Raw genomic sequence first — 15666 nt, forward strand, 5'->3', positions numbered from 1 at the left:
ACTGGTTTAAAAAATAAGAGCACTTGATGATGGATGGATGGATGAAGATGATATGGTATATGTGCACAATAGGATGCTACTTAACCATATAAAGATGTAATCTTGCCATTTATGACAGCATGGATAGACCTTAATGGACTATAAAGAAACTAAGCAAATGAACACATAAAACAAAAACAAATCTTCAGACTCGGACATTTATAAGTTTCTAGAACAGTGGTGACCAGAGGGGAACAGAGGGGAATGGACCAGGTAGAGGGGCTTGATTGGTTTTTGGTAGATGGTGACTGGCCATTTGGTGGTGGGTGTGGTGTAGTATATACTGTTGCTGAGTTTGGAAACAGTATCCCTGAAACCTATATAGTGTTGTAAACCAATGTTGGCTCAATAAAACAAACAAAACAAGGGTATTGTAGAGGGGGAATTACTGTTGTGCCTGTGGGGTCCAAGTGACTGCAAGTGCCTGAATTTAAGTTATCCTTTATAGAATCTTGACTTTTCTCTCAGAATGTAGGTGAATAAAATATGTCTGCAGAGATATTTTTGGTAGTCAGCACTACTTGACTTCTGACTTGAGGTTTATAAGAATCCTAAAATGATAGGATACTAATTGGCTAAGATTGAAATTTCAGACAATTGGACTGATTGTGAGCACAGAAATAACATCTATCATTGATATGCTATGGGAGATGGTTATTTTGTTAACTATGCAAACATGATAACTTGTCTTTTAACTGTACAGAAGATTAAAGCACTTATCAACTTACAGACCTATGATTAGGGAATATTTTCTTAAATACATACAATATATTTGTACATTAATGTCAACAATGAGCATTTTGAAAAAGAAAGATTAAGGTTTTATTGACTAAATACAGACTAAGCTCTGTATTTAACAGAGTGAAACTCAGGATTTCATATTCACTCAAGTTTCCATTGTAAATTATTGATAAGTCTAAAATATTTAGGATGAACTGACAGTACTTTTATAATACCAGAAATAAAATGTTATAGTGGCAATTTTTTTACCATCTTAAGTCTTTTGCAATCCAGGAGTCTACAAATGAGAAGGAAATAGAGGGGAATCTCGAAATGCACGTGTGAACATGCAGTTCTAGCCCTATGAACATTGGTGTTGATTATTTTCTCTTGGGACTTGGGGTTGATGAGAAGTAACCAGTAAAAACAGTGGTGGCAACAACATTTACACAGAGGGTCAACGTTATTAATAGTATGAACAGTGTGTTAGTTGTTGGCTGGAAAATAGCTTTAGATTAAAGCAGTGATGAGTTCTCTGTCTCTTTTTCCTCTGTATGCCCAGAACTATGAGAACTATGTATTTTAGTTCCTACAATTAAAATCAGTTCAGGGTAAAAAAGTTAATAATTCTTTTTTTTTTTTTTTTTTTTTTTTTTTTAGATAATAAATTTTATTGTTATATTCCCCATACAATTATAGCGCCCCCATTCTGACCCCAATCCCTCCCCTCCCACCCCTGCCCCCCTAAAAGTGTCTCTGGTTCATAGTTTTTTGTTGATTTTGATTTTCACTTTCTTATAGTTATTCATTTTCCTGGTCCCTTATTTAAGTTTTCTAGATTCCTGCTATGAGTGAGACCATCCGGTATTTTTCTTTTTCTTTTTGGCTTATTTCGCTGAGCATGATCCCTTCCAGCGCCATCCATGTTGCTGCAAATTGCATGTGTTTATCTTTTTTGAATGCTGAGTAATATTCCATGGTATATATGTACCACATCTTCTTGATCCAGTCATCTATTTTTGGGCATTTGGGTTGTTTCCAAAGCTTAGCTATTGTAAACAGTGCTGCTATAAACATAGGGGTGCAGGTGTTCTTTGGAATTGATGTTTCTGTGTCCTTTGGGTAAATACCTAGGAGTGGAATTGCTGGATCATATGGAAGCTCTATGTTTAGTAGGTCCAGAAATCTCCACACAGCTTTCCACAGTGGTTGGACCAGTTTGCACTCCCACCAGCAGTGCAGAAGAGTTCCTTTTTCTCCACACCCTCGCCAACATTTGTTGTTGCTAGTTTTTTTAATATGTGCCATTCTCACTGGTGTAAGATGGTATCTCATGGTAGTTTTGATTTGCATTTCCCTGATGACAAGTGATGTTGAACATTTTTTCATATGCCTGTTGGCCATTTGCATTTCCTCTTCAGAGAAGTTTCTTTTTAGCTCTTCTGCCCATTTTTTGACTGGATTATTTTCTTTGTTGTTGTTGAGTCTCATCAGCTCTTTGCAGATTTTTGTGATCAGCCCTTTATCATTAGTGTTGGGTGCAAAAATGTTCTCCCAGTTGGTGGGGTTTCTCTTTGTTTTTGTTATTGTCTCTTTTGCTGTGCAAAAGCTCTTTAATTTGATGTAGTCCCAGCTGTTTATCTTCGCCTTCACTATCACTGCTTTGGGTGATGTGTCTGTAAAGATGTCTTTGATGTGCAAATCACGTAGTGTTTCGCCTATATTTCCTTCTATGTATTTTATGGTTTCAGGTCTTATGTCTAATTCTTTAATCCATTTTGAGTTGATTTTTGTGTATGGTGTGAGGTAGTGGTCAAGCTTCATTCTTTTGCATGTAGCGACCCAGTTTTCCCAACACCATTTATTGAACAAACTTTCTTTGCTCCAATGCATAGTCTTTGCTCCTTTGTCAAAGATTAGTTGACCATAAATCTGTGGGTTTATCTCTGGATTTTCTATTCGATTCCATTGGTCTGTATGTCTGTTCTTGTTCCAATACCATGCAGTTTTGATGATTATGGCTTTGTAGTATAGTTTGAAGTCTGGGAGTGTGATGCCTCCATTCCCTTCTTTTTTTTTCAGGAGAGCTTTGGCTATTCGGGGTTTTTTGTGATTCCATATGAATTTCATCAATAATTGTTCTATTTCTTTGAAGAATGACATTGAAATTTTGATTGGAATAGCATTGAATCTGTATATTGCTTTTGGAAGGATGGCCATTTTAATAATGTTTATTCTTCCAATCCATGAGCAGGGGATATCTCTCCATTTCTTTGTGTCTTCTTCTATTTCTTTTAACAGTGTTTTATAGTTTTCTTTGTATAGGTCCTTTACCTCTTTTGTTAGATTTATTCCCAAATATTTGATTTTTTTTGTTTCAATAACGAAAGGGATGGTTTTTTTGATTTCTTCTTCTTCATATTTATTGTTTGTGTATAGGAAGGCTACTGACTTTTGCGTGTTGATTTTGTATCCTGCCACTTTACTGAACTGATTGATGAGTTGAATTAGCTTTTCTGTGGAGTTTTTGGGGTTCTCTATGTATAATATCATATCGTCTGCAAATAGTGATAGTTTGACTTCTTCTTTTCCTATTTGGATTCCTTGGATGTCTTTCTCTTGTCTTATTGCCCTGGCTAGGACTTCCAGTATTATATTGAAAAGCAGTGGTGAGAGTGGACATCCTTGTCTTGTTCCAGATCTTAATGGAATTGCTTTCAGCTTTTCACCATTGAGAATGATACTGGCTGTTGGCTTGTCATAGATGGCCTTTATGATGTTAAGGTATGTTCCTTGTATCCCAAGAATTTCAAGGGCTTTTATCATGAATGGGTGTTGCACTTTGTCGAAAGCTTTCTCAGCATCTATTGATATTATCATATGGTTTTTATATTTCTTTTTGTTGATGTGTTGGATAACGTTGATTGATTTTCGGATGTTAAACCATCCTTGTGTCCCTGGAATGAATCCTACTTGGTCGTGGTGAATTATCTTATGGATACATTGTTGGATTCTGATAGCTAAAATTTTATTGCGGATTTTTGCATCAGTGTTCATCAGGGAGATTGGACTGTAGTTTTCCTTTTTTGTGTTGTCCTTGTTCGGTTTTGGTATTAGTGTAATGTTGGCTTCATAGAACGTGTTTGGTATTGTCCCTTCCTTCTCAATTTTTTGGAAGAGTTTGTGAAGGATAGGCACTAATTCGTCTCTGAATGTTTGGTAGAATTCATTTGTAAATCCATCAGGTCCTGGGCTTTTGTTTTTGGGGAGGTTTTTGATTACTATTTCAATTTCGCTAATTGTAATTGGTCTGTTTAGGTGTTCTATTTCTTCTTTATCTAGCTTTGGGTGATTGTAGAGTTGTAGGAATTTGTCCATCTCCTCTAGATTGTTAAACTTGTTTCCATATAACTGTTCATAGTAGTTACTGATTATTCTTTTGATTTCTGCTGTGTCCGTTGTGATTTCTCCTCTTTCATTGATGATCCTGTTTATTTGTGCTTTCTCCCTTTTTTCCTTTGTGAGCCTGGCTAGGGGTTTGTCTATTTTATTGATTTTTTCAAAGAACCAGCTCTTGGTTTCATTGATCTTTTGGATTGTTTTTTTAGTTTCAATTTCATTTATTTCTGCTTTGGTTTTTATTATTTCTTTTCTTCTACTGGTTTTGGGGTTTTTTTGTTGTTCTTTTTCTAGATCTTTGAGCTTCGAGATTAGGTTGTTTCTTTGAGTTCTTTCTTGTTTCAATAATTCTTGATAAAACTAAGTTGGGAATCACTGGCTGGAGTTTTGTTCATGTACTGGTGTCAGATGACGAGAGGTGCCCCCACTGGTTTGCAAGGATCAGATGTGGGCACCAAAGTAACTGACAGGTTCTTTAGTTGTGTTACCTCAAATAGCTGCCCTTTGCCTTGCTCTAAGTAGAATGATGTTTATTTATTACTAGCATGAAAAATGGAAAATCTCCCTAAAAGTTGTAGCTTCAAATCTTCTTTTATCATCTACCTGAATATGAGGCAGAAATTTGATTTAATCATTCATTTATAGATTTAGTCATTCACTTAAGAAAAGTTTATTGGAGGCCTACTATGTGTCAGGCAGGATACAAGGTACTGGGATGTAGCAGCCAAGATAGTAAGATCCTGACTTGATAGATGAGACCCACAATAAATAAAATCAACAAATAAACATGCCAGCTATAGATACCAATGTGGTGAGAAAGGCCTCCATGGTGATGAGAGAAACTGAAGGTGGGAAGCAGTATGTATTTTAGGCATAAAATGATCAGCAGAACTCTTTTTTAGGAGGCAGCATTTGAAGAATAGAGCTAGAATTTCACTGTGAAAATGGTTTCACAGAGTTAATCGTATTTATTAGCTCAGTGAGGTGCTTCTGCTAGGTGATGCTCTTATGTGCAAAGGTGATATTCTGAATTGACCCAGGAGCCAATCATTAGGAAAAACACTAACCTGGCTCTAATGCTCAGTCTTGGAGCCCCCTTGTAGGATCAAGTATTGAACTCCTAATTAATTGCTGGGGAAAACATTTAGGGAGGGATAGGGCAGCTGGGGTGGCACTCAGAGGGCTCTCACTGGGGTTACAGTCATTTACCTATTATGGTCTGGAAGTATTTCAATGTTTAAAAAGCAATATGACGGGCCTCCCCTGGTGGTGCAGCAGTTGAGCGCTGGGCTGCAAAGCTGCCCTCAGCCTCTGCAGTGCCGGTTCGATCCCCGGCCACCAGCAAGGGTCCCACATGACGCGACAGACCTCTCCTGCCACTCCAACTGCTCCCCTCAGCAGTGTATTTCGTCAGTCTGCCTGTTCTGTTCTCCGCTCTGGCTCTGGTGAATTCTCTCACCCTCCCGTGCTTCTGACTGTACCCAGTGCTTGTATAAATAAATAAATGACTCTTAAAAAAAGACAGTATGACATTTGTAGGCCTTGCTTGTGCATAATTTTATGATCTATATAATTTTGTGATTAACTAATTTCAGCTACAGATCATTTAGAAAATTCTGTGGAAGCATCAATAGATAAATGGATAAAGGAGAATGGATACACACACATACATAATGGAATATAATACTACTTAGCTATGAAAAAGTATGAAATCTTTCTACTTGCAACAACATAGATGTAACTTGAGGGTGTTATGCTAAAAGAAATAAGTCAGAGAGAGAGAAAAGAGAAACTACTGTATGACTTCACTTGTTTTATGGGGGGCGATAAAAAAGCAAACAGTTTAGAGGTTACAGAGAGGGAGAAGTGTTGGAGTGAGGGCAAAATGGATAAAGGAGAATAAGAGGCCAGTTTCCATTTACAAAGTCAACAAGGAGATGTAATGTACAGCACGGGGAATATAACCAGCAATGTGGTGTTGCAAAACTGAAAGTTGTTAAGACGGTAAATAGACTTATTGTCATGATCATTTTGTAATGTATACGAATGTCAAATGATTGTGCTATATACCCGAGACTGAAATAATGTTGTATGTCAATAATACTACCAAAAAAAAAAAAAAAAAGCAAGTAATTACCCCCTAACCTTCTAAATTCTGGCCACTTCACATAGGTTAGGGGAGAAATAGACGGGTTAAATTTCTGTTTTCAATGCTGGTAGTCATGATTTTATCATCTGGGGCATAATTTGGGAGGCGTATGATCACACTGGATGTATTCTTTCCAAGAAGGTAATCAACTAACATTAAAATTTCCTGTGTCTTTTATAGGCGGCACCACTGTCCACATCTCTCTACTAAGATTTATGATAAAACAGAGAAACCATGTCTTCTCTCCGAATACACCGAGAACTACCCTCTCTATCACTCTTACCTGCCCAGAGAGTCCTTCAAGCCCAAAGCGGAGTACCGGAAAGGGTCCATACCCATGGAAGGGCTGACCACATCGAGGTGAGAGCAAATGGTATGAAGAGCATTGTTGCCGGAGTCCTAATGTATAACATTAATGCGCTAATGTGCAGTATTGCATTAATGTACAGTATCAGCATAGGCCATTAATGCCTTAATGCCAACTTACTGTATCACTGAAAGGAAACCCTGCATGTATTAGTCTGTTTGGTTTTTGCCAACTCCATTTTAAAGAGAAAGGATTCTTGCTTGTGTGGGATGGGGGAAGTGAAACTAAATTGATCGATATAAAGGTTGGAGGTTAAGTAATAGAGGCATGGAAAGAGGGCAGCTACTGCTGAAAAAGATGGGCTTTGGTACATAAGTTCCAGGTCAGCTTGGGTGGTGGGGGTGATGGTGATAGTAGTGAAAGAGGACTTGATAACAAAAGGGGAGCTTTTTGGAAATTATGCCATAGGTTTTAAATTAGGACTCCCTTGAATGTCCAAGAATCTGAGCAAAGAACATTTTTTCTTTCAAATGGCTCTTCTAAGCTCTGATTCTGAACCACCTGGCTCCATGTGTTAGGGCTGCACAGGTGTCTGTGTTGAGGGGGTAGGAAGTAATGATCAGTCTCAGGATTGTTCCACGTGTTGCAAGACTCCAGCAGAACTGGCCATTGACAATTCAGTTAGTGGCCTCAAGATAGTGACTTGTGACTGATGACCCAGGGGAGCAGAAACGTTTTGCATGCAGAAGGCACCTGAAAGATGGGTGAGTTCCATGCTGTTGATATTCTTCATAGGATTGCTGTGAGGTGGAGATGCCAGTGCATGTGAATTGTCCCAGCGCAGTGCCTGCACGTTACAGAGGCCCCAGACCTGCTCAAGTCTCTTCTGATTGCTCCTTCCTTGCCTGATAATTTTGTGCTTTTCTAATTAAGGTCCCAGTTGGCTCAGGTTAAACAGAACAGCTCTAATTCTTTCTACCTCCCAGTGTTCCCAAGGATAGACCTGGAAATAGGCCCTGCTGAGATAGTGGGTTGGGGCATGAAGTGTTCCTGTTAAAAGCTGGTACATTCTAGACCAAAGGAAGTCCACGTCTGGGTTGTGGGGCTGAAAGACCAGTGAGGGGAAAAGTGAAGTCAATGGCTTCCTGAACTGGGTGAGAACCACTGAAGAGAGACAACTTGAGAATGGGAGCAAGGTTAGAGGTTGTCTGATGCATGACAAGGCAACTAAGCAGTTACCTTAAATGATTTGTTCGAAGCACTATGTTTCTGGGACTTGATTCACACACAAAATTTTAATTTATACACCTATGACTTATTTCAACCTATGACTTACTAAATATGGACTCCAAGGTTTGGGCTTCATTTTGCCAGGAAAACAGCATCTTTTATTTCTGAGAGTCTAAAGACCACAGCAGACAATAAACATTCCTGAGAATTGTTTTTCCTTTTAAAAAACTGGAGTCAAAGCTAATGAAAAGTCCTAGGCACATAGGCAAGACTTGTCATTGGTAGGTAGAGTGGCCTGCAAATATCCAGTTTAACCTCTAGATGCTGGTCTTCTCTCTGTTTATACCCAAATTTCAGGAAATCAAGGTGTCTTGTGAAATATATAGTAGAGCTTTGGATGATGTTATATTAGAGATATGTTTCCTGTCCTGGGAATATAGAAAAGGATGCTTTGAAGGTTAGATGCTGAAGGGTATTTTTTGTTTGTTGCCTACAAGCTTAGGAAAATGAAGACAAACCTGCTCCCTGGGGCAGCAGCCCCATCACCTAGCCTGCGGGCCCCCTGGGTGGAAACAACCCCCCCCCCCTCCTCTCTCTGGGTGGTGCTTTGCGAAACAAAAACTTCCCCTCTGACCTGACCTAAATTATTCTTGCCTCATGTCACTTACAGCAAGAAACATATCATCCAGAAGGTCCCTCTGCCCCTGCCAAAGCCAGAATAACAATATCATTCGTGTTAAGATGTGGTCAAAATGGAGGAACGCAGACACTGAAAGAATTTCCCAAAAAAATTGTTATTGATCTTAAGAGTCAAAAAGAAAAAGCAGCAGGTTACCCATGGGAGGGACAAAGAACAGAAATAATTCTCTCCTTCCCATTCTTTCTTCCCCAGGAGGGGAACTAAGGGGGACACAAAGGGTACCTCTTTTCTCCCCTGCACCCCAGTTTCATTTCTCAATCCCGTGCTTGTCATGCTGGGCACCAATATTCATAGCCTGAGAACAGTTTTGCAGAGAAGCTGTCTTTTGGGTGTTCCAAAAGAGGTTTCTGGGGGCAGTGTTGTCTCACCTGTGCCTGTGTGGCTTGTCACCCCATCCACAGTAACGCTTATTATCAGAATATCCTGCTCACCTCCCTGTCTATGGGCTGAGATTGGACATGGGTCTGCCACCTGCTGAATGAGAGAGTCATGTGGTCCAGGGCTTGGCTGGATTGGTGATTAAGTCCAGACACAAAAAACACCTGGTTTCTGGAAAGGTTATCATCCCAGCATGAGGCACAATTACAGCTGCACAGAGCTCTTACGGACTGTAAATCTTGGGGATTTACAGCAGGTGCCATGAGGGGAAGGCTCATGATTTTCAGCCCTTCTTCGTATGAAATCGTTTCTTGCAGCCCTGGGTAATTCTGTCACGTAGGATCTGTCTTTAGTTCAGATAGGCCCGAGGTCAATTTATGAATAAGAGGTTTGTACTTCAAGCCTCATTTCCCCTTAGGCATGTCACCATGCAAAACACTTGGGCCCCATTTTAGGACATTATTTCTGTTGGTTAAGCCAGGTCCCCAAAGCGGGACAAAGTGGATGGCCTCAGAGAAAAGAGAAAGATGGTGTTCAGCCTTCATTCTAAAGAAAGTGGTACCGAGGGTAGGGTGAATAGAGGCATAGGGAGGGATGGGGTGGGGGTGGACATGTTTTCAGGTTCAATTCTTGATGGGTTTGGTTGAAGGGCAGAGGGCAGGGAGTTGGCAGAGTGATCCTTTCATTTAATCACAAGATTCCTGGGTAAACTGAGGAAGTTAGGGGAAGGAGACTCAATGAGAAAGCACACTTGCAGTCCTCTCTAAAAGCAGGGAAGAAACAAGAAGGCTGTCAGTGGGTCTGAGTCTTTCCTACCTGTAGAATTTTATACATTTTCTGTTCAAATACAAACTCATCTCTACTGAGGACTATGCCATAGGACATATATTTCTCCCCCAGGTAGACTGTGCCTGAGGATTAATGGACACATATGGGGAAGCATCTCAGGACTAGACTTGCCTGGACAGTTTCTGTGCCTCTGATCTTGTGGCTCTGATTAAATTTGGGGACATGTTGGCCATTATTTCTTCAAGTAATTTTCTGTCCCTGAGGATTTGCTCATTTCTTTCTACCTATCACTTTTTCTGTTCTTCAAACTGGATAATTTCTATTGATTTGTCTTCAAGTTCATTGAGACTTTTTGCCTTCATTTCCTTTCCAATATTAAGCCCATCCTGTGATGTTCTATTTCAGATATTATATTTTTCAGTTTTAAAATATACAGTAAATACTTTGGTATACATTCTATTTCTTTTGTGTGATTTCCTTTTAATTCATTATGACCTTATTTTGTGTTTTGTAATTCAGCATATTTAAAAATAACTGCTTTAAAATCCTTACCTACTAATTCCAACATCTGGATCTACTTGGGGCTGGTCATTATCTTTTAAAAGTTATTTTATTATTATGATTTATTTAACATTTTCTCATTGGGTACATATTCTAATTTTTCAACATTCAAATAATATCCAAATCTCTGCTTATGATTATTCTTCAGTATACATCCCTAAAAGTTGCATTACATGGTTAAAGAGTGTTGTGGTTTTTGTGACCCAAGATATGTATTTCCAAATTGTCATCTGAAAATGTGACACTAACACGTATTTTTATCAGTACACAGAGTACTTATTTCACCATGTTTTTGCCAATGCTGGAAATTGCAATTAAAAAGGTAGAGTTGTTTATTGTCAATTTATATTAGATTTCTAATGAGGATAATAACTTGCATTTATTTACTGGCTACTATTAATTTTTGAGGGTAAGTTACCTCATGTTCGTTCATCCCTCAAAAATGACCTTTAAAATTTCAGACTGTTGTGAGTTATTAAAAATCTGCTTTTTCTCACTCTTCCTCCTCCAGTTTTTCCTAGTAATTACTTTGCCTTCATGTAGATTTTAAGAAGGCTGAGGAAAGGCAAAAGAAAAGGAGGGAAGGGAGAGAAAGAATTCGATAGCCAGTGTAAAGCTCTTGGTTATGTGCTTGGCATTTATAAGCACTTTATAAAAATCATTAGTGTTGCTATTGTTATCACTGTCAAAACATACTTATTTCTTTTTTTTTAAATAATAAATTTTATTTTTATATTCCCCATACAATTGCAGCCCCCCCCATTCTGACCCCAATCCCTCCCCTCCCGCCCTCGCCCCCCTAAAAGTGTCTCTGGTTCATAGTTTTTTGTTGATTTTGATTTTCACTTTCTTATAGTTATTCATTTTCCTGGTCCCTTATTTAAGTTTTCTAGATTCCTGCTATGAGTGAGACCATCTGGTATTTTTCTTTTTCTTTTTGGCTTATTTCACCGAGCATGATCCCTTCCAGCGCCATCCATGTTGCTGCAAATTGCATGTGTTTATCTTTTTTGAATGCTGAGTAATATTCCATGGTATATATGTACCACATCTTCTTGATCCAGTCATCTATTTTTGGGCATTTGGGTTGTTTCCAAAGCTTAGCTATTGTAAACAGTGCTGCTATAAACATAGGGGTGCAGGTGCTCTTTGGAATGGATGTTTCTGTGTCCTTTGGGTAAATACCTAGGAGTGGAATTGCTGGATCATATGGAAGCTCTATGTTTAGTAGGTCCAGAAATCTCCACACAGCTTTCCACAGTGGTTTGACCAGTTTGCACTCCCACCAACAGTGCAGAAGAGTTCCTTTTTCTCCACACCCTCGCCAACATTTGTTGTTGCTAGTTTTTTTAATATGTGCCATTCTCACTGGTGTAAGATGGTATCTCATGGTAGTTTTGATTTGCATTTCCCTGATGACAAGTGATGTTGAACATTTTTTCATATGCCTGTTGGCCATTTGCATTTCCTTTTCAGAGAAGTTTCTTTTAAGCTCTTCTGCCCATTTTTTGACTGGATTATTTTCTTTGTTGTTGTTGAGCCTCATCAGCTCTTTGCAGATTTTTGTGATCAGTCCTTTATCATTAGTGTTGGGTGCAAAAATGTTCTCCCAGTTGGTGGGGTTTCTCTTTGTTTTTGTTATTGTCTCTTTTGCTGTGCAAAAGCTCTTTAATTTGATGTAGTCCCAGCTGTTTATCTTTGCCTTCACTATCACTGCTTTGGGTGATGTGTCTGTAAAGATGTCTTTGATGTGCAAATCACGTAGTGTTTCGCCTATATTTCCTTCTATATATTTTATGGTTTCAGGTCTTATGTCTAGTTCTTTAATCCATTTTGAGTTGATTTTTGTGTATGGTGTGAGGTGGTGGTCAAGCTTCATTCTTTTGCATGTAGCGACCCAGTTTTCCCAGCACCATTTATTGAACAAACTTTCTTTGCTCCAATGCATATTCTTTGCTCCTTTGTCAAAGATTAGTTGACCATAAATGTGTGGGTTTATTTCTGGATTTTCTATTCGATTCCATTGGTCTGTATGTCTGTTCTTGTTCCAATACCATGCAGTTTTGATGATTATGGCTTTGTAGTATAGTTTGAAGTCTGGGAGTGTGATGCCTCCATTCCCTTCTTTTTTTTTTCAGGAGAGCTTTGGCTATTTGGGGTTTTTTGTGATTCCATATGAATTTCATCAATAATTGTTCTATTTCTTTGAAGAATGCCATTGAGATTTTGATTGGAATAGCATTGAATCTGTATATTGCTTTTGGAAGGATGGCCATTTTAATAATGTTTATTCTTCCAATCCATGAGCAGGGGATGTCTCTCCATTTCTTTGTGTCTTCTTCTATTTCTTTTAACAGTGTTTTATAGTTTTCTTTGTATAGGTCCTTTACCTCTTTTGTTAGATTTATTCCCAAATATTTGATTTTTTTTGTTTCAATAACAAAAGGGATGGTCTTTTTGATTTCTTCTTCTTCAGATTTATTGTTTGTGTATAGGAAGGCTACTGACTTTTGCGTGTTGATTTTGTATCCTGCCACTTTACTGAACTGATTGATGAGTTGAATTAGCTTTTCTGTGGAGTTTTTGGGGTTCTCTATGTATAATATCATATCGTCTGCAAATAGTGATAGTTTGACTTCTTCTTTTCCTATTTGGATTCCTTGGATGTCTTTCTCTTGTCTTATTGCCCTGGCTAGGACTTCCAGTATTATATTGAAAAGCAATGGTGAGAGTGGACATCCTTGTCTTGTTCCAGATCTTAATGGAATTGCTTTCAGCTTTTCACCATTGAGAATGATACTGGCTGTTGGCTTGTCATAGATGGCCTTTATGATGTTGAGGTATGTTCCTTGTATCCCAAGAATTTCAAGGGCTTTTATCATGAATGGGTGTTGCACTTTGTCGAAAGCTTTCTCAGCATCTATTGATATTATCATATGGTTTTTATATTTCTTTTTGTTGATGTGTTGGATAACGTTGATTGATTTTCGGATGTTGAACCATCCTTGTGCCCCTGGAATGAATCCAACTTGGTCGTGGTGAATTATCTTATGGATACATTGTTGGATTCTGATAGCTAAAATTTTATTGAGGATTTTTGCATCAGTGTTCATTAGGGAGATTGGCCTGTAGTTTTCCTTTTTTGTGTTGTCCTTGTTCGGTTTTGGTATTAGTGTAATGTTGGCTTCATAAAACGTGTTTGGTATTGTCCCTTCCTTCTCAATTTTTTGGAAGAGTTTGTGAAGGATAGGCACTAATTCGTCTCTGAATGTTTGGTAGAATTCATTTGTAAATCCATCAGGTCCTGGGCTTTTGTTTTTGGGGAGGTTTTTGATTACCATTTCAATTTCGCTAATTGTGATTGGTCTTTTTAGGTGTTCTATTTCTTCTTTATCTAGCTTTGGGTGATTGTAGAGTTGTAGGAATTTGTCCATCTCCTCTAGATTGTTAAACTTGTTTCCATATAACTGTTCATAGTAGTTACTGATTATTTTTTTGATTTCTGCTGTGTCCGTTGTGATTTCTCCTCTTTCATTGATGATCCTGTTTATTTGTGCTTTCTCCCTTTTTTCCTTTGTGAGCCTGGCTAGGGGTTTGTCTATTTTATTGATTTTTTCAAAGAACCAGCTCTTGGTTTCATTGATCTTTTGGATTGTTTTTTTAGTTTCAATTTCATTTATTTCTGCTTTGGTTTTTATTATTTCTTTTCTTCTACTGGTTTTGGGGTTTTTTTGTTGTTCTTTTTCTAGATCTTTGAGCTTCGAGATTAGGTTGTTTCTTTGCGTTCTTTCTTGTTTCTTGATGTGAGCTTCTATTGCTATATATTTTCCTCTTATTACTGCTTTTGCTGCATCCCATACATTTAGGATATTGGTGTCCTCCTTGTCGTTCAATTCAAAAAATTTTTTAATTTCTTCTTTGATCTCCTCATTAGTCCAATGGTCTTCCAGTAGTGTGGTTTTTAATTTCCATGAGGTAGGAAAGTTCCTTGCCTTCTTTTTATGGTTTATTTCTAGTTTGATGCCTTCATGGTCAGAAAAGATGGTTGATATGATTTCAATCTTGGTGTATCTGTTAATGTTTGTCTTGTGCCCCAGTATGTGATCGATCCTGGAGAATGATCCGTGTGCGCTTGAGAAAAATGTGTACTCTGTTTTTTTGGGGTTTAGTGTTCTATAGATGTCTGTTAAGCCCAATTGTTCTAGGTCCTTATTTAGAGCTTTGGTTTCTTTACTTATTTTTTGTCTTGTTGATCTATCCATTGTTGATAGTGGTGTGTTGAAGTCTCCCACTACGTATGTGTTTTCTCTGATGTCTGTTTTCAGAGAGGACAACAGTTGTCTGATATATTTTGGTGCTCCTTCGTTTGGTGAGTATATGTTAATGAGTGTTATTTCTTCTTGAAGTATTGTCCCCTTGATCATAATGTAGTGACCATTGGGGTCTCTTTTTATCTTTTTGGAAGCTCTTTAATTTGATGTAGTCCCAGCTGTTTATCTTTGCCTTCACTATCACTGCTTTGGGTGATGTGCCTGAAAAGAAAAACATACTTATTTCTATTGCATTTTTTTAGGTTCTGACTTGGGATATTTTTTATTGAGATAGCATTGGTTTGCAACATTGCATGTGATTCCGAGGCACAGGATCACATCTGTTCAGATGCATGTCCACACGCCCACCCACAGGGCATCCACAGTCCTCCAACACAGGCCATTGAACCCCCTCCCCACTTGATTAACCCACCCCTGTCTCATCTTGTAGCCTCAATTCCACAGATTTCCAGAGTTACTGGTTTACTTTTGTCTCACTCTTGGTTTTGTCTTTCTCTATTCCATATATAAGTGAAACCATCCAGTGTTCGTCTTTCTCCTTTCTACTTATTTCAGTTTACATTATCTCCTCCATTTCCATCCATGTTCCTCTAAGTGGCAAGAGTTTATCATTTGTTTTTGGTAGCTAAGTAATATTCCATGGTATATATATACCACATTTTTCTAATCCACTTCTTTGTTCTTGGGTATTTAAGTTGTTTCCAAAACCTGGCTAATGTAAATAGTGCTGCAGTGAACATAGGAGTGCATTCTTTGGGGAGATACCTAGGACTGGAATTGTTGGATCATTCAGTAGATCTATTTTTAATATTTTGCGAAACCTCCACACTGTCTTCTGTTGGGACTGGACCGGTCTACAGTGTGGGAGTGGGCTTTTTGATAGGGACCATTCTCACAGGTGTGAGATGATGTCTCACTGTGGTTTTCATTTGCATTTACCTCTGATTGACAATGGCTCACATTTTCCTTTATGTGTGTCATGTAATTTTTGGATCGATCCTATACATTGTTAATGTTGTATTGTGGCGACTTGGGAATTTTTTTTTTCTTTTGTGGGACCCTC

At 38.3% G+C, this 15666-nt stretch overlaps 1 protein-coding gene across 1 annotated transcript in view; it reads left to right on the forward strand.

The window, feature by feature from the left end:
- The window catches only part of SAXO1 (stabilizer of axonemal microtubules 1), a 110139-nt gene that overhangs the window by 77530 nt on the left and 16943 nt on the right, over positions 1–15666 (forward strand). Inside the window, exon 2 of the mRNA XM_084238292.1 lies at positions 6488–6667. Coding sequence (XP_084094418.1) covers positions 6488–6667 — 180 coding nt within the window. The remainder of the gene's footprint in view (positions 1–6487; positions 6668–15666) is intronic.

This window comes from Talpa europaea (assembly GCF_964194135.1).
Source record: "Talpa europaea genome assembly, chromosome: 7".
In the NCBI taxonomy this organism is placed as follows: Eukaryota; Metazoa; Chordata; class Mammalia; order Eulipotyphla; family Talpidae; genus Talpa; species Talpa europaea.